Here is a 23,981-nt window from a genome sequence, read left to right on the forward strand (position 1 = left end):
CCCGGCACTGCCACCCACCTTCTCGGACATCCGGGCCATGAAGCATGCGTCGGTGGAGGCCATTGCGGTCTTTTTCTCTCCCCCTATGCCTGCAGCTGACTCCCTCTCTGACGCAGCTCTCTAACCTGCATCTCTCTATCTCTAACCCTCTTGATGTCCTTGTCCCTGTCATGAGGATCCATTTGAAGCCCAACTCCAAGTGCAATTCTTGGTATGACTCCGACCTCACCACCCTTAAACGAAGGTGTAGGGTGGCTGAGAGGACGTGGAGGGCACCAGGTGCTTCCTCTGACAAACTGGCCTGCCGCCTGCTCCAAAGACAATACAGACTCTGTCCTGTACAAGATGAGCCTCCATCCAAGCATTTGTCTCTGCAGCCTCTAACAACACAGCTGAACTCCTCAAAATGTGGAAGGAGCTGGCTAATCCTGTTGCAGTGTCCACCTCTCCTGTTCCCTCCCAGGCCCTTTGCACGCACTGGCTTCTCACTTCACCACTAAAACTCAGGACATCCTGTTCTCTCTCTTCTTCTTCTCTCGGCCCCTCTCCAGCCTGCTCTCCCTCTCCTCCTTTCTCCTCTTTCTCTGTGTGCACTCCTAATGATGTTTCTAGACCAGTCCAATCTATGAAAGTGTTGTCCAAGCAGGTGCTTCCCTACTCCTCAAGGACCACATCAACATCCTTGCTCCAGCTTTGGCTGATTCCTGCAATCACTCTTTTGCCACAGGAACTTTCCCCTTTGCCCTAAAGCACTCCCTTGTGCACCCCCTCCTTAAGAAGCCATCCACCAATCCTTCCTCCGGCAAACTATTGCTCGATCTCGATCATTCCTTTCCTGGGAAAACTCCTGGAAAAGCTGGCCATCTCTCTGCTTACTCTCCGTACTGAATCTGTTGGTTGTCTCCATGACCATCAGTCTGGCTTTAGAGCAGCAAGAAGCACAAACTGCTTGCCTGAACACCTGTGAAAACCTGCTCTCTAATCTCGACTCTAGCCTGCCTTCTATCGTCTTCCATGATCTTTACTCTGCTTTCGATACGGTCAACCATGCCATCCTGATTAATAGTCTCTGTGACAACCTGGGCATCACGATCAGGCCCTAGCCAGGTTGACGTTCTTCTTTGATGGACCCTCCCAGATCCAACTGGGGTCCTTTTGCTCTCCACATGTGGTGTTCCCCAGGGCTCTAATGACTGCCTTGATAACCTGGGTGTCACACACACACAAATTATGCTGACGATACCCAGGTCCTCATCACCCTATCAGGTTGCTATGAAGAGGACTCCATACGGATCAACAACCTCTACCTGGAGATCCAAGCCTGGATGGTGGAACACGGCATATGCCTCAACTACTAGAAAACTGAGCTCCTTCTCGTCGGCTCACAACCACGGCTAAACAAACTGGACCCCTGTTACGCTTCTATCAACATAGACGGTAACCTAATCACTATGGCCAAAGAAATTAAAACTCTATGGGTTTACCTAGATTCCACACTCTCGCTCAAAAAACAGGTGAACGCCACAGCCTCCTCCGCAGCTTATACAAATAAGCTCATCAATGCCTACAAAACAATCCTCTCGCCTTCCAGCTGCATTACACTAGCCAGAGTGCTAGTGCTCTCAACAATTGACTACTGCAACACTTTTGTAGTACCTCAGAACGCAATTTGAACAAACTGCAGGGCAGCTCCGAGTGTCCCGCGGCACTCGCACATCTCGAGCTTCAGACAAGATGCCCATTGGCTCCCTGTACGAGACAGAATCGCACTTCGATCTCTCGTCATCATCCACAAATGCCTCTATAATGATGGAGTATGAGGTCTATTAGGGAATAATCCAGAGCCAGTCCCACCTCAAAAGGGTACGGTTGCAGGTGGGAGGACCTTCAATTCCTGTTCCCTCCCCATGTGCCACTTTATGTACAGTACCCATTTGCATCACCCCATTCGTAAGACTCCAAATGCAGGCCGCATTTCTCATTTTCTTTTCAGAAATGCTACAGACACGAGAGAAAGGTATCTGCAAAAGAAAGAACCATCAACGCCTCACCTAAAGGCATTTCCACACCCTCCCAGAGAACCAAAAATGTCCTTCACACCATCTCCTGCATGAATGGCATACGGTCCTCCCCCTTGCCCCCCCCTCCCCCCTCGAGCAAAGTCAACTACAGTACCAGGAGCTGGAGCTGAAAACCAAAAAGTCTTTAATCTTTCAGCCATCTGGGACATGTGGTGCCATTGTGGGATTCTACAGACCCTGATACAAAGGTCACCTGCTGCCATCCAGAATGTTAAGTGTTGTGAAATGTGGCAAATCCTGCAGTCATATCACTGAACCGCTGCCTAAGGTTTCCTCCTGTGTGGCCAGTGTGAGAAACCAAAGGATAAAAGGCAGATCATAGAGAGAGACTCTGAGCAAGGCGGGACACAAGAAGGAGCGTCTTGCTCCAGTGGGTTCGCCTTCCAGGGCGAAGGCAAACCCACTGGAGCAGGACGACCGATCGAGGGACGAGAGCAAAGGGTAGTGAAACCCTGAAGATCCCTGCAGGAGGTTGTTGCCTCTGGGAAACTGTGCACGATACCCAAATCACAGACAAGAAGAAACCTGCATGGTCTTTCAAGGACGCCAGCGACCCTCCCTGGTGAACGACAGAGTTGGTGAGGCCAACCCTGCGGTATCAACCTTGACTCATCAATTAAAGCTGCAAAGGCAAGAAAGGAATCCACACAGCCGGTGAGTAAGCAAAAGACATGAAAGGCTGGCTTGTGTCAAGGAAAGATTGAAGCCGCAGCAGTGTATCTCACAATTTAAGGTTGCACACGTGCTGATGACACCAAAGAAAGCAAACCAGTAGTCAACATTAAATTGCTGATAACTGTGAAGCCAGTGATGCAGAGTAGCGGAGTGGTCCGGAGAAAGGAAGTAGCCCACTCGAAGTCCCAGCGAAATGTTTATATTCATATGTCCCCTCCCCTTTATGCCATACTTTTGGGGATATTCCATGCATCTGGATGGGACTGGAGCACTTTTGAAGTATCAAAAATAACGTGTTGTCCTTTTTATTTTTATGCGGGGCCACCGCACGTGACCATAGCCCTACCTTCCTGAGCTCCGCCCCTCCAACTTTTTTCTCTTTCCAGGATATTCATCTGTACCCTAAAAGTGGGTTTGTTAGGGCGAGCTCACAAAACTTTTCAGATCATAACCTTGGCAGATTTTACATTGGTTCCCTGGAAGACAGCACTTTTGGTAGTGATTACATCTTTGCCTACGGTGAGTGTGCCTCCGGCACTTGTTGAATGTGCAGGTGCTGCTTGCAACACACCCTTTTCCAGCATGGGGTCTGGCATGAATTCACATGCTCGTTACTATTCCCCGTCGTCAGGCTGGTAATCCTCGGTAAAAGAAAAGTTTCACTTTCATTTGTCTTTCTCCTATAAACCAATCACTGAGCTCTGTCATAATGCCCCCAGCCAATGACTGCCCTCTCCCTAAGCCCCTCCTCTGGCAGCCATCTTCAGATTTTTACTGCACGTTCAAGTGTTGGGAGTCCTTGCGTTTCGCTCTTTGAGCTTTCTGCATTTGTTTGCGTTTTTTGGTAGGAAAACTTTTTGGTTCAATTGAGCCTGTGTTCCATTGCTTATCCTTCCGATTAACGGGGATCCATTTTTTCAGCATATTTCATCGGCCCTCAAGGGCAGAAATTTGTCAAGTGTTTCTTCTTGGAAGCTTCCAGAAGTTCATCAGGCCTACACCGTGCCGGATCATGTCGGAGGACGACGACTGATCTTCCCTCTTCAAGCTGTGCACCAGCTGCGGTTTGCGGAATGTTTTCACGGATGACAAGCATTCACAGTTCCTGTATTGTCTACTGCCGACGCACAAGGAACAAGATTGTGAGATCTGCCGTGGCTTCTCCAGGTGCGTGAAGGATCGGCACGTCCGCTTGGCGACGTGGCTCAAAGCCGGGTGGTCCACATGGGCATGCCTCTTCCGGATCCAGCCAAACAGAGTGGGCTTCTAAGTTCTTTTTGATATTTTATTTCTATCGCGCTCGTATACAAGTGTTTGAGAGCGCGACAAGGCAAAGTAGGGGAGCAGGGGAGAACAAAACTATCTTACTAGGCCCAGTGACATTGTGAACACGCAAGTGCATGGGAGAGGGGGAGAAGTGGAGAGTGCGGAGCAAAGGAGAAACCGATAAATAATAATAAATACATTAATGAAGACAACAAATAGTGATAGTGCAGCCAGCAATTGGCAAGTTCTGGGTTTAAGGCAGCAGACAGGGTAGGTCTGATAAGTGCAGGAGGAAAAAAAGGGGGGGCTCTATGGGTACAGATACAGACCTCAGTGCAAGGGGTGGCCCGGAGGCAGTGCGGGAGGGTGGCAGGGTGAGCAAGTACTTGGGCCCAGAGGACAGAGGGTGGCCAGATGCATGGTGCCAAGAGAGTACAGATCAGCAGGGGCGAGGGGGAGCGAAGGCAGAAGCCAAGAGGAAGGTCTTGAGGTGCTTCTGGAACCGGAGATGGTTCTCTAAGTTTGAGTGGTAGGGAGGCTGTTAAAGAGGGAGGCCCCAGCTGAAGACTGAGATCTACCCTGTTAGGCAGAATCCTGGGCAGTTCCCTTAGGGAGCACTACAGAAGATTAAGACTACAGGTATGAGCAATAAATCCCCTTTGGTATCAGTCTGTACCACAAAGATTTAGTTGGTAGCTGTGGCTGCTAAGCAGTCCTACTATCTCAAGAGGGAGATGAGCAGTATTCAAGGTTTACACAATAGGACTACAATACTAGGGTACAAGGAAACACTGACCAAAGCTTTGTATTAAAAAGAATGTGTATATATATATATATATATATATATATATATATATATATATATATATATATATATATTACACACTTCCAGTTCAACACATAAATCACAGTTATTAAAGCAAGTTAAAATCAGTCAAGAAAAGTATACACAACTCCCTAGTTAAATTGTAGACACGTTTGAGCAAGAGTGAAAGCTGAGCAAAACGGCACAGTGAAAACCACACATAAATGGCACTCTAGCAGTTTCTCACAAGGGAGGGAAAACACATGTTATACAGGAATATCTTCTTACACACCCTAGCAACACTTCCCATAAGTTTGTGAACAAGTTTAGTCAAGGCAGTACTTTAGTATGTATAATACTTAAATGAAAACCAATTAAAATGGCACTTCACAAGTTTTAAAAATGGAAAGAAAAAGGTGGTTATAAGAAGTGGGTGCGCCAACACAGTTCTAGTTGAGGAGCAATCTAGAGAAGGCAGTTCTAACAAATTTAGCCAGAGTCACTAGGCCTTTGCCAGAGTCGGTGGTACAGAGCAAAGGGCCCAGGAGTAAAATGTTCTTGTAGCTGCAGTCAAGTCTTTGTTAAACGATTCGAAAAGGTGGATGCAGAAGGTGAAAGACAATGTTAGAAGATAGGGGCGGCCAACCCAACAGGTAGGTAAAGTATTTAAAACACCTTTAGGGCTACCAACAATAAAGGGCAGCCTGGCGGGACCAAGTACCTTAAAATGAAGAAGAGGCTCCTGCGGTGGCAGTTGTTCCTGGCAGTTCCTGCAGTTCGGAAGATCCAGCAGAGGAAGAGAGGCTCTCATCGTGGATGAAGGTTCGAATTACTGCACTGCCCAGGGATGAAACCAGCCGTGGTGCTGCCCAACGAATAAAAGGTACGCTCCTTTAAATCTCGGTCCGGGTGGACGGGTGCCTGGCTATCCGATTAGAGTACTGGCGAATCGACCAAGGCAGGTCCAGGAAGGCGATTGGCCCCACCAGCTCAAGGGATGAAGGCTCTTGCAGATGAAGATCTTCTCTCGTTGTGTGGAGAAAAGTGGTGAGACGCTGCAGCAGGGCTTCACCGGTGGTTCAGTCTTTGCAGATGTCTTTGGCTTCTCTCCTCTTCGGCTTCTTGGTTCCAGTGGTGACATCTTGCTCTTCCAGTCCTCCGGACCCTGCATTTATGCAATAAGATCCCCATTCATACAGCCTAGCTGTCACTCACACAGTGTAGTGGTCATCGTGGCGGGTGACCCTCCAGCCTATCAGGGCAGAGTGTGACATAGGTTGCTGAGGTAGCCCTGTCCAGGGGTCCTACTCCCCCTCCCACATAATGGACCCACCCCAGACTCAGTGGCGCCGAAAGGAGGGCTTCTTGGCAGAAGCCCGCCAAAAGGACGAACAAAGGATCCCCAACCTGGGTTAGGAGTTTAGAGAAAGACCCGAGAAAGAATTTATATATAGGTTCTGGCAAATAAAACCTACCAGAGTAAAGTTAACATAAAAATAAACCGGCGGTATGTTAGAGGCTGTCAGTAAATGTGGTAGCCTCAAACAATGGGAAAATCCCATAGGGAATATTCGCGGTTGAATATTTTTGGTAGTTACCACTGCCACCAGCCAGAAATGTTGGAGAGAGGGACTGTACGGTACCCTCTCGAAAATGAACATAAGGGAAAAACTATTAACCCTTGCCAGTACCTCCATAGTAAGATGGATTGTACTGGTTTTGTTCATAAATATTGATTAGTAAAGTCAATGGGGACTTTACATGCCCTGGGAGACAGTAGTCAGTCCCAGGGTATGGAGTCTGTTTGGGGGTTGCTACGACACCCTTGTGTCACTGCACGGAGGGTGCTGTGTAACACATGTGGATAAAGATGGTTCCTATGGGGGTGAGATAAACCCCATAGACATTAAACGCACAAAAATAGCCTAGAACACACATAGCAAATATGCATAAGAGTGGGAAAAAGAGTCACACTCTTAGCAGGAGAAGAAAACAAACCCTTTAAATCCAGCAAAGCTGCTGGGGGACTCTATAGGTAAGGGAAATTAGCCATAGAATGAGAATTCTCCCTAACATACCCCCGGCTTGTTTGTTTGAAAAACGACTGACCCTGAGGGAGTAAGAGGTAGAGGAACGAAGAGCTCAAGAGGGGAGGTATTTGCGGAGGGATAGCTGAAGGTATTTTGGACCCAGGCCCCAGAAAGCCTTGTGGACAATGCAGAGGGTTTTGAATTTAATCCTTGCATCCACTGGGAGCCAATGGAGAGATTTCAGAGCTGGAGAGATACGATCCCAGGGCTTGAGGCCAAGGACAAGTCTCGCAGTCCTGTTCTGGATTAGTTGCAGAGGGCGGAGAGTAGAGGCAGGTAGATTTAGAAAGAGGCTGTTACAGTCGAACCTAGAGAGAACCAGAGGTTCTTTGATGGCGCTCCATCCATGGGGGCCCAAGACAAGGTCAAGCACTGGGAGTCTGCTTCTGCCTGGGTTGCTGCGCATGCGGGTCCCGTGACGGACAGGGCGCGTTCATAGTCTGTCTGCCTCGATCTCCAGCCACCGCTCCGGCTCTTCGTCCAAGAGAAAGTCAACTATGCCAGGGAAGCTGTGGGAGAAACAGCAGAAGGCCAAACAGGACAAGGTGTCCGACCTGTCCATGAAGGCCCTGGTGATCCAGGCCAAAATGCCCTCTTCTTTTGAGATGGTTGCTGCTTCCCTCTCGTGGGCGAAAGGGGCTGACCCAGGCCAGGGTGCGCGGTGGTGGCCACCAGGCGGGAGGCTTGTCCAAGCCGGTTGAAAGGATGCTGGGGAAGAGGATGCCGGAACTTGGCCAGAGACCGACCCCCCCTCAGGCGGGAAGGGGGGAGAACTCCAGGGCACAGACATGTCTTCGTCTGATGAGGAGGAGATACTTTCCGTCCACACCATCCCGGAGGATGGTGGTGACAGTGAGAACGTCTAGTAGACGCCCGCCAGAGGCGACGACTAGGACAACGTTGACGGGATGACGATATGGGCGTTGGGCCCAGTGTTCCTGTTCCCCAGGCACCTCCCAGAGATCTGTCGCAGGATATTCTCTCGACCCTCCACACACTGGTGTCTGAGATTCAGAAGGGGATGCTGACGGCACCACAAGCGACACCACCGGCGACAACCCCATTGACACCACCACTGAAGAAAAGGAGGAGACCCCCTACATCTCCATTCCAACCGTCGCTTCCCTCCTAGGGGGACAGGAACGAACACAGCAACGATTTATACAGACTATGGCGGGATGTCACCGCCGCCGAGGGCTTTTCTGCCAGACAAAGTGGGATCCTTCCATTTCATGATCGCCCGTGCATCAGAGCTTTTCCAGCTCATTCCAGGGGAGAAGGAGGGAGGGCTTCCTGTATCAGCGCTGGGAGGCGAAACGAAAGACCATCCTGTCTGTACCGCTACTGGACGATGTCTGGGATGAGGGGCTTGCGCTGCAGAGGAACCCTGCCACAGCCCCAGCGAAGATAGACCGACTTTAAAAGAAGAACCGGGTGCCAGAGTCTGCGCCCAACTGTATGCAGTCTCAACCATTGCCAGACTCGGTGGCCCCAGGAACAATTTGTCACCTTCATCTGCACCCCCAGACACAGAGGGGAAGAAGTTGGATTCCATGAGTAGAAAGGTCAACTACTTGGCGGTGACAACGGTCAAGGCGGCCAACACCTTGGTGATCGTGGCCAGGTACGACCGGGAGCTTTGGTTTAAGATGCCTCCACTCCTGGATTACCTCCCCAAGGACAAACCGGTTGAGGCTTTGGAGATCCTTCAGGAAGGCGAGGTGGCGTTGGACCATGCCATCACCGCTGCCCTGGACATTGTGGACACGGGTTTCCGCCAGATGGGAAACAGAATTTGCCTTTGTTGTTGTGGCTGGCTCAGGGCCACCAACTTTAGACAGGAGGTCCAGCCGAGGGTCCTGGACATGCCGTTTGACGTAGACAACCTTTTCGAGAAGGCCGTCTATAAATCCCTCCAGGCCATCAAGACTGACACAGAGACGGCCTGTGCCTTGGGCATGCTGCAACAGCAGCGTCCGTCCTTTTGTTCCCTCTGCGGGAATTCCTGGATCCCTGTTGGATCCAGATATCCGGGTGCTTCCAGGACAGGATTGCACTCGACAAAGCGTTTCTTCGAGCGATAAGGTGGTGGAGCGTGCGCTCCAACATCACCGAAGACATGGACTTCCATAGCCCCCGTACCAGGAGCCTGTCAAGACGGACGCTTCCCTGGAAAGATGGGGTGCCCACCCGGACATCTTCACACCAGAAGCCTCTGGCTGCCAGAGAAGGCGCTACACATCAACGTACTGGAACTATGGGCAGTGTTTTGGGCCCTAAAGTCATTTCTGCCGTCCCTCAAGGGCAAAGCAGTTAGGGTCTTCACGGACAATACCTCCACAATGTTTTACATCCGGAAGCAGGGGGGTACCAGATCCCCAGTGCTCTCCAAAGAGGCACAGGAGTTGTGGCACTGGGCCGTCGCCCAGGGGATGTTCAGTTTCACCTGGCAGGAGTAAAGAACACTGTCGCCAACTCTCAGCAGAGAGCTGCGCTCTTGCCACAAGTGGGAGCTTCAGCTGGATCACGTGGACAAACTTTTCCTCCAGTGGGGCAGTCCTCAGATCTGATCTTTTTGCGACATTACCAAACACCAAGTGCCGAAGGTTCGCCAGCAGGTTTCCCCAGCCGGGGATCATGGGGGGGATGCATTCTCCTTCCATGGGAAGGCCCATTTCTATGTGTTCCCCCACCCCCGTTACTTCTGTTACGAATCATCAGCCAACTCGGACGGTACCGCCGGCGCAGGATAATCCTCATCGCACCAGCGTGGCCGAGGCTGATATGGTACCCGGACCTTCTCAGCATGTCAGTGTCCCCTCCAGTCAAGCTGCCAGTGGTTGTGGATCTTCTCGCCAGGGACGGAGGTGCATTTCTGCACCACGACCCAGGATCTCTGAACCTTACGTCTTGGCTCCTGCAGCGTGGTTATGAGCTGCTGGCGGACTGCAGAGAGGTTCTCGCCAGGGCCAGATTGTCGACCTTGAAGTGCTACGGACACAAATGGAAGTGTTTTGCGAGTTGGTGACGGTCGCAGAAGATTAACCCTCTGAGGTTTACAGCCCTCCAAGTTCTTCCGTACTTGTTGTCATTGGCTAAATCTGGGTTGGCGCACAACGCCATCAAGGGACACCTGGCGGCTATCTCCCGATCTCCAGGGCGATCTTTCCTTTGGTCGCACTGGTTGGTCAAGGAGTTCATCAAGGGACTGTTCTGTTTGTTCTTGCCGGTGAGGGCTCCGGCGTGAGAACTCGACGTGGTATTGACTCCGCTTATGGAGCTTCCATTTGAGCCTATGCATCAAGCTTTGCTCAAGTCTGTGTCTTGGAAGATTGCTTTCCTTGTGGCCATCACCTCTGCCAAGAGTAGGTGAGATCCAGGCATTGTCCTGCAAGCTGCCTTATTTGACTTTCCACAAGACGAGGGTCGTGCTGCGGATGCAACCCACCTTCATGCCCAAGGTTCTGTCGGAATTTCATCTCAATGAACCCTTGGTGTTCCCTCTGTTTTTTCCGATACCTTCTTCACGTGACCTTTGGCCCTGTGAACCTTGGGAAGGCCCTGTCCAGGGCTTCCATTTCCAGGTGGCTCTCCGGCTACATTACTCATTGTCACGGGTTGGCAAACCAACTGCTGCCTGGCTGTGCAAGAGCCCATACAAGATCGATCGCTGCAACGACGACGTTCCTGTCTGGTGTGCCCCTGCTGGACATTTGCAGGGCTGCTTCGTGGAGGTCGATGCACACCTTCACAAATCTCTACTGCGTCGACAGGGATTACAGGGAAGTGAAGGTGAGCCTGTTGAGGAGGTAAAAGATTGTTTCTGTTGAGCCTTGCCACCTCCTGTGTTGTGTAATTATGTACTGCTGTGCATTCTTTATTCATGAGCTTGTGAATCCATGCCAGACCCCATGCTGGAGAAGGAATAAGTTACTTACCTCTAAATTGTTCTCCAGCATGGGTCTGGCATGGATTCACATGCAAACCCTCCCGCCTGCCCCTCTTGGTCCTACTGCCACTTTATTTGCTACCAAATCTGAAGATGGCGGCCAGAGGAGGGGCTTAGGGAGAGGGCAGTCATTGGCTAAGGGCAGTATGACCCAGAGCTCAGGGATTGGTTTATAGAAGAAAGACAGTTTATAAACAAAACTGTTTTTTCTTTTATCGAGGATTACCAGCCTGACGACAGTGAATATTCATGAGCATGTGAATCCATGCCAGAGCCATTTTGGAGAACAACAGTTACGGGTAAGTAAATTGTTCCTTCCTTCACAAAGTCTTTTCCGATTTTCACATCAATCAGGAAATTGCTTTGCCATTTTTCATTATGACATCAGAAGCACTGAGAGCACTGCATAACCTTGATGTCTGCAGTGCACTGAGATTCTACTTGAACTCTACAGATGACATTTGGTCCTCAGGCCGTTGTCCCCATTTGGAGGGGTTCTTGCTTTACAAGCTGGAAGGAAAACATATTTTGCCAGATGGATTGTATCTTTCATATAGAGTGATATTACCTTCATGGTCTGTGTGACCCAAAAGGCATCCATGCTCACACAGCTAAAGCAGGTTGCGTCATACAGAGGCATGTTCCTTTTACTGGTCTTCTGCAGGGCAGCCATTTGGGCTTTCCATTTGGCATTCTGTAGACATTGCTCTTGATTCAAGCCCCAGAGCCGATGCTCGGGTTCAGCAACATTACTCTTGCAAACCTTCGCGTTTCGGGAGTTCACCCTTTTCCTAGTCGGTATTGCTTACTAATGTTCCACATGTATGGTGGAAAGGATGTAGGTGTGAAAAGGTTATTCACTATAGTGACTAATGCACTCCTAAATACATAACCCTCCGTACCATCACCCCGGTAAACCAAGCACAGCTACCACAGCGCAAGTAGCCCCAGCCACGGAATTCAAGATTGTTTGGTAGTGCAAAATGCTCCAGTCCAGTCCCGTTTAAAAATATTTCCCGAATGTATTAAGGAAATGGGACTATAGTCTAAGAGCACATTCCTCACTACAGTGAGTAACATTTTCATAACTTGTGAAACTGCCTTGCACAGGGGAGTAATGCTTCTTGGTCTTGAGGTTTCTTTTAAAAAATTACTGTAAACTTGTTTTTCCTCCCAAGTTTGAATTGACTCATTGTTTCTTAGGTCGGGTTTGTGACCTTTTGGTATCTGCTTGCTGATCTGTTTCCATGATGCACTGTTTTCTACTAATTGGTTCCCCTTTCTTCCCCTCCAGTGATTTCCTAGTGCCAGACTACCTAAGCCAGGATCAAGAAGAGGCCCTTGGGCAGTATGAGCTGGCAGAGCACAGCTTTGAGAACAACTCCTCTGTCCAAATGCCGGTCATTTCCCAGGTCTCGTCCACTCAGAACTGTGAAAGCACTTTCCCCATCGGCTCTCTGGGCGGGCTGGTAGAAAAGGAAGAGGACGAGGAAGAGGACGAGGAGGAAGAGGAGGAAGAGGTGGAAACACCTGACGAGCAGAAAACGAGTGCCAATGCCACCAGTGAAGAACCAGCCAAAACCGAGCTATCTTCTATTGCGGTAGAATAGTTCATGGTTTGCTTGCTTGGGACTTATTGAAAATGTACATTTATTTTTAGTTTTTGGAAGTGCCTGTGTTTGGTCCTGTACATTTTTTAATTTTATTCTCTTAAACGAGGACAATAGGGATGGAAAGGCATCCCTGCCCGAAGTACCCTTGTGCGTTGTTGTTTGTGTTTAGTGAACTTTTTGAAAGCTCTTCTTCAGACATAACTGCACAGTGTACCATGTTTCACATGTAGAGGTTCGCGCCTTATGGGAGGCAAGCCCTGTAACTCTACTCTAAATGCACAAGGATCGCCTGAAACCTAATCCTGAAAGCTGTGACCCGGGTCGCTGTGCCGCGATACTCCAACTACAAGTCCTTGCTGTCTTCGACACCAAAATCTGCTGCTGCTGCTGCGGTTTCTCTTCAGTGCTCCTCACCTTGTTCTAGTACATTTGAAGGTTTTGTGTTAATCGGGACTGCTCAGATATTTCAAAGTTATATTATTTGAAATCGAGCGGTGTGCATTTATACCTTTTTTGACACCGAGTGCACATAATTAGGGGCTGATCCTTGAACGACCTCTGGTAATGGAGTTGGAGTCACAGGTCTATTTTTGTCATGTTTATTTGTAATTATTTGAAAAGGAAAGGCTCTTGATTAAATACCACCGTCTGAGGATGATCCGTTTTCTCAAATGTCTACAATACACCCCCTAAAAGAGAGGGAAGAGTCCCGCACGCATTCGACTGCATGTTGCATTGATCTTAAATGCACTATTTTTACTTAAAATCTGAAATTACCCTGGAAATCCAAGCGGCTATGTATCCTCTTGCAGCAAGTTGGACGTAGCTGGGTTTGTATTTGTATACATGCAAGTCGTCCCTGAGTCGTGGCGTTTTAGGATCACCTTTTGTACAGCAAGTAGCAGAACGTCAGAGCTGTTATGCTGCCTATGCACTGATTTCAGCCCTTGGGCTATTGTAAATTAAGAGCTCTGGCTCTCAGGCTGCTGCGTATCGGTGTGAGTTTCATATCTCTCTTGCTAGCCACGTTAACAAGGCTCTCCTTGGACCTGTTGATGTGGGAGACTGTCGTTGCTTTAGTCTGTTTTACACTTTTCTTTCTTTTTTTTCATAAGTCGCTTCTTTTTACAGTATTAGTGCAGCACCGTTTCAATGTTTTAAGTAGCTCCTGGTTGATTTCCACCATGTAGCAGACTGAAAGCACAGCTAGAGTGCATCTAGGAACTGATAGTATTGAAACCGCAGAACCTGGATCAAGTTTGGAATTGCATACTGTTGCGTTTGCAGTGCGTGCTATCAAAAGGTCCACGATGGGTAAGATTTCCTGCGTACAGATATTGATCACGATACAGTTCAGAAATGGTGAACACAAATATTTGGAAAACTAAGTATACTTCTCGTTTTTTTCTTCACATTTGTACTACATTTTAAATCTCCAACTCTGGTTGTACACATTAATAAGTGTTAAAATGACTCGCCTTCAAGTGTACACGTGTTGCGCTCTACCCCTTCATTCAGCCTTTCTTTTGCAGTAGCCGTGACTAGGCCTGGGAAATATTACCCCAACTGGAATAGGACATGATTCTTTGTACAATTCGAGTTGATCTCTAACTGGTGAGTTTGTGTGTTGTGCTTGTATAACGGTTATTTTTCCAGTTTAAAAAAAAAAAAGCTTGGCCTCAGAATAGAAGCCCCATAATGAAGGTCCTGAATCCCATTAAAAAGCAAAGTTCAAAGGATTGAAGCCGCGTGTGCCTTGTGAACAGAAGCTTCCCTGTATTTTATTGTTGAGACCCTCGATCCGTTGGGAATGGTCCTCGTGATTAGTCCACCAAACTTCACATATTGATGGTTCCCCCCCTAATAAAATGAAACTATGTGCATTCCATGCATGTAGACTTCAGGAAGGGACGGTCTCGGATGAGTCAGCCTCACTATCGCAGTGAACCATTGTGTGCCCACTACTGACGCATCTTTTCAGAAACTCATTGCCTTTTACCACCTGTGAGATGTTTGTCTGAGCTTTAATGCCTATATGTGGGACATTGGATTCCGATATTTAGGGTTCTTTCAGAAAACATACATTCTTGTTTACATGCTTCACTTTTTGTTTTATTTGTACTTTTTTAGACGATTACTTTTTTTGCTGTTGCCTAAAATGCCTTTATATGCTAGCTCCTAAACATCTGAACTGAGCTGCAAGCAGTCGCCAAACAAAGCAATGGTATGAAGCAATAGCCCTGCAGAATGTTTGTCTTTATTGAGGACCATGGGTGCAATGTTCAGCCGTCTCCTTGTGGGGCCTTTCCTACCCTGCAACTGCTGGTTGATTGGCACACATTCTCTTGCAGTGCTGAGAACAGCCACTACTTTTACTGTTTGAGCTGAGCGCTCAGACTCTTAATGGGGAGCCCAGGCGCTGGAAAGAAAAATGGTTGCTCACAATTCATGACAACTGTGCAAGAGAAGTAGGTGCACGTAATAATTTTAAGACTTCACTGCTACAATTATTTTTAAAAAAACTGTGTCCCATTCATTTAGTTATTTTCTTGCAAAATAAGTCCCCTCTTTTAAGATCTAGAAAATACAAACGCTCGAGGGAAAAATGAACTGGAATAAATGGGTATTACAATGCACCCTAAATAGTGTGGCACTCTGCGCATTTTGATTCTGAAATGTGATCCAATCTTCCAGTACCTCTTTTGGGACTGCATGCTTCTCTGTATTTGGTTGCAGTTACCCAACCTCCTGAGTACTGGTCCAGGGCCTTAATAAAGGTTAGATCACCATCGGGTAACTCAGTTGGACTGCACCATAGGAGCATTATATGCACGAAGAAAGTGATCTGCATTGAAGCTGCTTCCTCGGCAAACGCAGTCAATCTTTATGTGCAAGTCAATTGCATACTAAAGGCATGTAGACCTGAAGAACTTGACCTTTTTGTTCCAGATCCAGGTCCATTGAGATGTCCCAAGTTTTGTGCGATAGAAAAATCCACTCCAGAAAGTCCTTGACTCTAGCACGCACCTAAATGGGTTGTGTAGACCTGGGTCACCAGAAGAGGTTTGGCACCATTAGTTAATGGAACCTTGTTTGACGAAATCCTTGTCCGTAATCGAAATGTTATCACTTCTCTCTGCATTGGACTCTCATCAGACCAGTTTGTCACCATCCAGCAGGAACATTTGGTGAAGCAATTAGACTAGACCAGTCCAAATGTGAAGACAAAAGCGAGATTAGGTTTAGGATTACACTTTATTAGCTAGTTAGGTGCATGGCCACACCCCTTCTTAAATTATATATTTTTTATCATCAACATTAATGATGAGGATATCCGCTATAAAAGCAAATACACAATACTTCACTAATGTGCAATATTAGTGAAGTGTTCGGAATAGATATGAACATGGTAAATATTATTCAGTGCACCTTTCCTTCAGTTTGAATAGAGATGAACTATCCTCTGTTACTAATTTACTAAATGTTTTATCCTGGATTTGTTTAAATATTGTGGCCTGGCAGCAAAACCTATCAAACTGGTATTCACTAGCCAGTCAATAGGTAAGATTGGAAGAGAGTGTTTGGTCTTCCAACGCCTCGCTTCCAGTGTTCTGAATAGCACATGTGTGTGGTAGGTTGTCTTTGTATCTTTTGGCCCCGGTACTTAAAACAACCTGCTTTGCATCCTAAAATGCCAGTGAGGTCCTCCTTCAAGAAGAGTCTTAGTGCTTTAGAATCCCTGATTTTAAGATTCATTTCGGGCCTTCTCATTAACACCAGAGAACTTAATATGGGTGCATCGGCTCTTTAGAAAATGCTGATGCTGAATCTGGAGGCCTCTAGCTACAGGTCCTACATGAAGTCCTGTAGTCCTAGTGCTCTAGTAAAGGCTTCAGTAGCAAATACTATAGTTAAAAAAAAAAGAAAAACGCAGTCTTCTCTTTAGCACCCTAATGCCTCTCACTGGGTGAACGTCTAAGCTTTAAAACAAGGCACAATCTGGCAGACATGGTACCTATATATGTTCTAAATAAGGAGAATGCATGCTCAGACGTAACTTTTAATAGCCTAGAAGAGCTAGAAACCTTATGGTAAATGTTAACATCTTTGCTTCTGGAATAATCCTGCTGTCTAAATTGGGATAGAGGGGCCATATGCAATACATTGAATGTGAGATGTGTCCACTTAAATCCATGACCACTTTTCAAAGACCAAAATGGTTCATGCAAGTGTAAACTGCAGGAGACCTTTCAGCACACATTGCAATTAATGTGCTTCCCGGGTCATTGACCTGTGGATGGGGTGGAGGTTGTTTCAATTGTACGTGATTCTGCAAAACAATTAAGTATTTCTACAAGACACCACCTTCTAAATTCAGCGATATTTGATATTTTCCTGGAAAAAAGCAATTCTGTTGCTGCTCCATTGGGATGATGCCTGCAACTGAGCAATAAATAATCAGAGCTGCCCAAATCACTACCTCCATCTTCCTTCCACTGATCCTTACAGCACTACATCACTCATAGGACTATAAATTAGTGAGTTTTCCCTGTTGAAATAAAAAGGTTTTTACTTGCTTAAATGAGTTTAATCGGGATTCAATTATTTTATATATATAAATGTACCTTTATTGCTTGGAAGCCATGAAAGGGAGTGTGTAGGTAAGGAGATTTGGAGTCAAATGAGCATCCCCTCGATTGTTCTTCTCGCAATCTCCTTTTTTCACATCAGGCCATGGTTAGTTCCAAAATACTTTTGAAAGACCACCTCGATACCTTTACACCCTCTTGTGAATTTCACTGACATGAGCAAAGCAGTGGGTATGAGTGTTTAATGGCACGCATCTCCCTTTTAGTGCGCTTGGAGGAGGGGCTTTGTAAAGAAAATGTCTTGCTGCTTTGTCTCATGATCTACATTTGACATGTGAATCCCCTTAAAGGAAAGGTGTGATTTCTGTGGGGGTACTAATGGGGCAGAGAGCAATATTAAATGTTTCATTTCGTCTCTTTGAAAGCAGAGGTCCATTTTCTGTACTCCTTGCTTTTTGATTTGGTTCCATCATTTCCTTCCATATGTTTGTATGCTTACAGTACCGGAAGCACTACAACATTTCCTTTTACCCATTAATCACAAAAAACAAGTTTTGAGACCTTCTATTGTGCTAACTGCTAATGTGTGAATTTTCATAGAGCTCTTGATTGGATGATTTCCGCAGCGTCAAAGGAGGACCAGGTGTTCACAATGGGCATCAAGTTCACATAGAAATAACCCTTTATTGTAATGTTATTGAATTACTCAAAACAAAGCACTGTAGAGAGCATGGCGAGCAATACATCTGAGACCAGGATCATGCTTGGTCAAAGGCAAATGATAGTGCCCATTGAAAGGAATTCAGAGCCGTGTTGAAGATGGCATTTGATAAATATACCATGTATTTCGCAAACGTTTCCCAGAACTCTGCTGTATGGGTCCAGTTGTGCTCGCAAACTTAAGGGCAGTTAACCTTATTTTGGTGTTCAGTAAGTTTGAAAGAGCAGAACACTGTTCCTGATTCCAAATGATTAAATGGAATATTTCGAATTAGTCCATTTTAAAGGACTGTGCTGTTATTCTGGCTTCTCTTTGCATGTGGAGCCTTTGATATCTACTTCCAATTCCATTTCTTAAGGCATCCTTTTGTATGTCCAATCAAATGTCCATCTTCCTATCTGCTATGAGATTATCTGTCTCACTTGGACCCAATCATGTTTCCCAATAATGGTGTCTTGGGCACCCAGGATTTTCAATGCCAACTCACCCGGGTATTGACATTTCATGCAGGTCTTGTGATCTTGCATTAAGGGACTTGTAAGAATTGATAGCCCCCTGATGGTTATTGGTACCCCCCTGATGGTTGGTTGCACTCTTGGGCACCTCCATATCCTAGTTGTTTTAGAATTGTTGATATTTTTGTCATCACCCGTTATGGGTTTTAAAGTTGATGTCCCAATACAGTTGGCAAACAGCTCGCATACCCCATTTGTGTTATGGCGCTGTTGATGTATTTCTCTTGATTGTCCTTGGTATTAAGGTCTGCCAACATGTGACATAAAACCTAGATTTATGTTAAAACCACTGCGTTTTTTGATGAACATCTTCAACAGGTTGTTTGGGGTCTTGTATTCAAGCTTTGTGCCATCACCAACAGTTCCTGTAGTGCATACTTACTTATGGACTTCAAAAGCTAATTAATTTTACCATCCAAGCAGATTTTCTGCAGTTAGTCCAATAAAAGGTATCAAAACTTATGTTTGGTTTTGCAAGTTGACTAAGATGGTGAAAACCTTTCTATGCCCATCACTCAACGAAGCAAAAACATCTGCTGGCAGGTTTGTTGTGAGGTTGGAGTATGCAGGCAACACACATCTCAACCTAAGGTAAATGTTCCTTAAGGTAGAATAATTTCTACTCCTACCTGTACAGTATATTAAATTTGAAAAATGCCCCTTAAGACACTAGTACACACTTAATGTCTAGGAAAAATTGAGTTACACAATTGTTTTGGTATCTGCCTCTTCTTTTCCTTTTTCCCTTTGGCCTAAAGTGGCTGTGTTGATTCTAGTTATGGAGGCTTTTTCCTCAACGATCATTTCTAGGGAGGGTGGTCTTGCGTTATGAAATCTGCTTCCACCATTCAAGTGCCAGGGTCAAGTTGACACCCCCTTGTGAGGTACCACTTCTATTGACCAAAATGATAAATATCCAGTATGCTTGTGCGAGGCAGAAACCTTGGTATACAAGTCTTCAAATAAACCAATACAAATGCCTTAATTTGATACAATGAGGCATTTTTTCCCCAAGCTGAACATGAATGAGAATATCATTTACCATCACTTGCCATGGATTTTGGAAGTGTTTACATCGTAACCATGACACTGTTAAATAGGTGAAAGAAAGCCACAAGACCAGCTAGATCCTGGCAGGAATATGCACAAGTGGAGGACTTTAGATTCAAGCGTAAACAAGGTTGAGATGTCATATATGGGTAGGGTATGATCACACCGTAAACCAGTGCAGCTTTTGAATTCAATCTTTGTAGAATACAGATACAAGGAGCCAGACCTCATTTTCTTCTTGGCTGCCAATTGTCACGTTTCCTTACTCACTAATCGCCCAAAGCATAGGATCGGCTAACACTAAACATACTTTTTAATATGGAACAATAAACTTATATGTTCACTTAATCCTTTCACTGCATTCAGTGGTTCATTGCCTGTCTTGACCATTCTAAAATACTTACATTCCATTATTTCAGGTGGGAAATGTTGTTTCGTTGTAGGAGTAGCACATTTCTAGTTGAGAAGTGAAGTACTTTGATGGAGGTGTAGTGACATAGGAATGGGCAAAATGGTTCCTCTCCTGTCTGCCATATTGCTTCACAGCTCTCTTAAGAATATGAGCATTTCAAGTGCAGTACATAGACAGACTGCCATCATTTTCTCAATGCACATTCTTCTGACCACTTGGAATGCAGGTATCACTTATGACAATTTCACACATGGGTGTGATGAGGAACACCACCTGAAGATGATCTGGAATATTTTATCTATGCCCCTGAACTAGACCAAACTCGCACGCTTACTGTGATCCTATCGTTGACCTGTTGGAGCTCTGAATTGGCCACAAGGTCCTGCTGGCTCCATGTAAAATACCTTCCTTAATGTATAAGGGAGACAATGGCTTGTTTCTCGTCACTGTGGCCTGTATAGAAAAGTGTTTAATGTTAGGTTCTAAAAGTTGGACTGGATGGAATACTGGTGCATAGCTCTATATGAAACATAAATTTAAATGATGGATATAGATACACCCTTGATGTATTTCTTGCAGAAATCGAAAGATGTGCCTACAGTTTTGCCGTGTACACAATATTCCTGTTCCATTTGGAATATATTCTCCATTTTCTTTTCTCCAACAAAGTCATTTGGAAAGCACTTACCATGAAATCTGGCCTGGCAAATATAGCATGTTGCATCTTAGTTAATGGCTTGGCAGTTTTTCACCCAAGTGTCTTTGTCTTAATTGGAAGGTCATGTCCATAGATTACTACTCTCCACTTAAACTCTCTAAATACATAATCATGTAAACCATTAATCACACTACCTAGATATTTAAAAAATGTAAATTCTCATGTTTTTGTATTGTTAAAACCTAAGGTTGGTGAAAACCTTTGTAAATCCTTGTATGCATGTTCACTCCCATGGGATCCTCTGTGTTTACAATTTTAACTTCTAATTTTAAATACCTCTAAAAATACTTTTAAAGGGGTACTCTAGCATAGTACCCCATGTATGTGCCACACTATTTTTCTCAGTATTAATTAGCTAGATCATGCCCTACCTTAAATTGAGTATTTCATTTTTGTCATCTTGAGTTTATCCCCTTATTAATGTGAAATAAAGATTCTGACAAATAGTATTGTGAGAATTAATTTTGCAATCACAATTTCAAAATCGAGATCAACCCGACACCCACCAGTGTCTTAAAGTAGGAGACCAGGCATATGTATTTCCAGCCCACTTGACGCATAGTAAATGTCGTTTTACCTGGTTGAATACCAAGGATAGCACATTCCTTAACCAGGCGTCGTTTGGATGCTAGCAACATGGACATGCCATTGCCTATGTCCATATCGCTGAGTTGTATATCACAATGTCGAATTGGACATTGATAAACTTGCCAATGTGTCCCTTTTTGATGAGCTTTCCATTTTTGGACTAATTGCTTAGTTTCTCCGATGGACTCAACTTGCTGCCTCGCCAATTTATTCCCTTCTGTCTCCTCCCCTTTTTTGTTTCCTTTTTGCTGACCTTTGCCTGGCCCCAATCTTTGTCTGTGGTCATAACACTCGTCAAAAACCCTATTCACGGTGGGGTTGTCGGACTGAGCACCCCGCAGGGGATCGCAAGCAATACCAAGGCAAATCCATTTGTTGATTGAAGCTGGACTGCAGCGTTTTCCCAATCATGCAGGGTGTAATTTCTGAGGATCTCTGTTAATAAGCTAGAATGTTTTATGTGCTAGAATTAAGGTCTCCTCCCTGGGCAGATATTCCCGGATATTGTGCCTTACTGTAGAGCTATTTAATTTACTATTACATTATTGACTGTTGATTGTTCAGCCAGTAGCCAAATAAATGTAATTCATTGTGGCCCTTTGTTAGTTAAATGTTTTAAATATTTGTCTGTCTACAATATAAAATGCCTTTTTGGGGTGTCTGTCCTAAGAATACGGGGGTGGTCTTTCAAGTAGGAATGTCACTTATCTGATAGTGCAGAGTTTGTGCTAGTCTGGTGCTTTTGTTGCATCTCAACTGTCCACCTTCTATTCACATCAGTAATTTTGCCCATATCTTGGGCATCACTAAAGCAATATGTCTGATAACGTCTCTGCTTATTGTACTGCTAAAAATTGATGTCCCTAGGTAGACTAAACCCGGATGCTATTGAGATAACAAACCAAACCTGATCAGTCATTACACCGGTATGTAAATTATCTGTTTGTTTTAGCAGTTTGACTGTCTGATGGACGCAGTACTCTTTTGCCATGCGTAGTTCAGTTGAGGTACGTGGATGACCTATGAATCATGCAAAAATTGTAGTTTTTGCCAGTTGACCCTTGCTTGGATGAACAAAATAGAACCCCTTTCTCAGAATGGTTGATCACCGGTCCAAACAATGACACTTTGATGTGAATTTTCAAAACGGATTCATTGTAGCTTAAAAAGCTTCCAGACAACGGTTGTGCCTTTTGAAAATGTTACATCTTATTTTATTTGTTAAAAATAGGCGTCTCCAAGTTTGTCAATCAAGGCTTAAGATTTACAAGACTGAACTTAATTTCCAATGTGTTAATGTATACAGTATCGGAACTAATTGTTCAACCCAGTAAGTTTTATTTTAATTTTATTTTTATAGTTTTTATTTTTTATTTTTAGGAAGTTTTGATGTGATGCTGGTTTTGCGAACATTTTCAAAAATGGATAAATACCTGCTAAAAAGCACTTTTTAATAAAAAATGGACGAGGGGGTGGAGTTAGCAGGTACTCCGAGAAATCCATTTTTTCTTTAGTTTGCAAACTTCATTTTGAATGTTGCCGCTGTTTAAGGCTCATAGGCTGATATTTAGGATATCACAAAATATCTAGTCATGGCGGCATCAGGAAATATCTTAAATGGATACATTGCTGCGAATATTTTTATTCTCTTAAATTGCTAAGAGAATTTTCTAAAGCTAATAAAAGTGAGTTCTTGTTTTAAAAGAACCAGTTTAAAATGAAATGGCGATAAAGCAGCAGCAAATGTGAAATGGAGTGGGCATCTTTGTTCATACCCCATCCGTGGGAAAGGGGCGTGTGTGTGTGTGTGTGTGTGTGTGTGTGTGTGTGTGCGCGCGCCTATGCATGTGTTGCGTGTATGTACGTCTCTCTCCCATGCCTTTTATATGTCAAATTACCAGTATGTACCAGCCCTCAATGCAATCAATTAGCTGTGCTATGCAGCCCTGGCCCAGAGGTTGATATCCTGGTATGTTTATTAACGTACTGCTGTTGATGCATTTTCTTTTTCAATGTGTACAATGTTTAAATACACTTAACATTTTATATACGATTGTCTGGCTAATAGTATTTTACAGTTGCCCATTGTTCTTGGTGGCTCGATATATTTTTGTGACCATTTTTGGAAACTAAGTGCCGTTTTGACGTTACAATCATTTTCTTGTAATCAATGTGAATATCATGTTTTTTCAAAACTTTGTTCTGAGCCTGTAGTGTACGCTGATGTGGTTTTATGTGTCCTGTATATATTCTGTATAGCTGCAGTGTACTGAAATACTATCTTATTTGGTATAAGAGTATGTATTGGGTACATTTTTGCTAGCTTGGTTGTTCTAATCTTTAAAAAAAAAAGTAAAATGTGCAAAAAAATCTCAACGGTTCGGTTAGAGGTCCGAAGTAAAGGAAGCAAGTTAGTTTTGAGTGTCTTTGAATAGAAATGGAAGCTACAATTTTACATTAAAATATATTATTATAAATGTTTTTTGGTGTGAACCTTTTATTTTGCGTGTTACTTTCATTGGTTACTTACAAGAAAATAAAGCTGGTTTGTGGATGTCTGTACAAGGTTGTAACCGGATGAGACTACAGTTTAAGAAATGCTCTTTCTTTTGGTGACCGCATTTACTAAAGCTATTACAGATGTCGCAATTTCCCTGACACCCGTTCAAGCTGCAGCCGGCTTCTGGAACGCTGCGTTCTCCAGGATGGGGTCTGGCATGGATTCACATGCTCATGAATATTCCCCGTCGTCAGGCTGGGAATCCTCTGTAAAGAAAAAACCAGTATCAGTTTCGTTTCTGATCTGTCTTTCGTAGTAGTAACGAATCACTGGTCTCTGCGTCCTACTGACCACAGCCAATGACTGCCCTCTACCTAAGCACCGCCTCTGGCAGCCATCTTCAGATTTT

The 23,981-nt window shown here is 45.0% G+C and overlaps 1 protein-coding gene across 3 annotated transcripts in view; it reads left to right on the forward strand.

Moving 5' to 3' along the window:
* ZBTB44 (zinc finger and BTB domain containing 44) overlaps positions 1–23,553 on the forward strand; it is a 564,887-nt gene extending 541,334 nt beyond the window's left edge. For 2 of the 3 annotated variants that reach the window (XM_069614132.1, XM_069614133.1), the window contains one exon: positions 12,161–23,553. In XM_069614132.1, coding sequence (XP_069470233.1) covers positions 12,161–12,476 — 316 coding nt within the window. In that variant the 3' untranslated portion in view covers positions 12,477–23,553. The remainder of the gene's footprint in view (positions 1–12,160) is intronic. The other variant, XM_069614134.1, reaches the window with a different exon arrangement.
* The last annotated feature ends 428 nt before the right edge of the window (positions 23,554–23,981 follow it).

This window comes from Ambystoma mexicanum, chromosome 9 (genome assembly GCF_040938575.1).
Source record: "Ambystoma mexicanum isolate Mex_15411 chromosome 9, UKY_AmexF1_1, whole genome shotgun sequence".
Classification (NCBI taxonomy): domain Eukaryota; kingdom Metazoa; phylum Chordata; class Amphibia; order Caudata; family Ambystomatidae; genus Ambystoma; species Ambystoma mexicanum.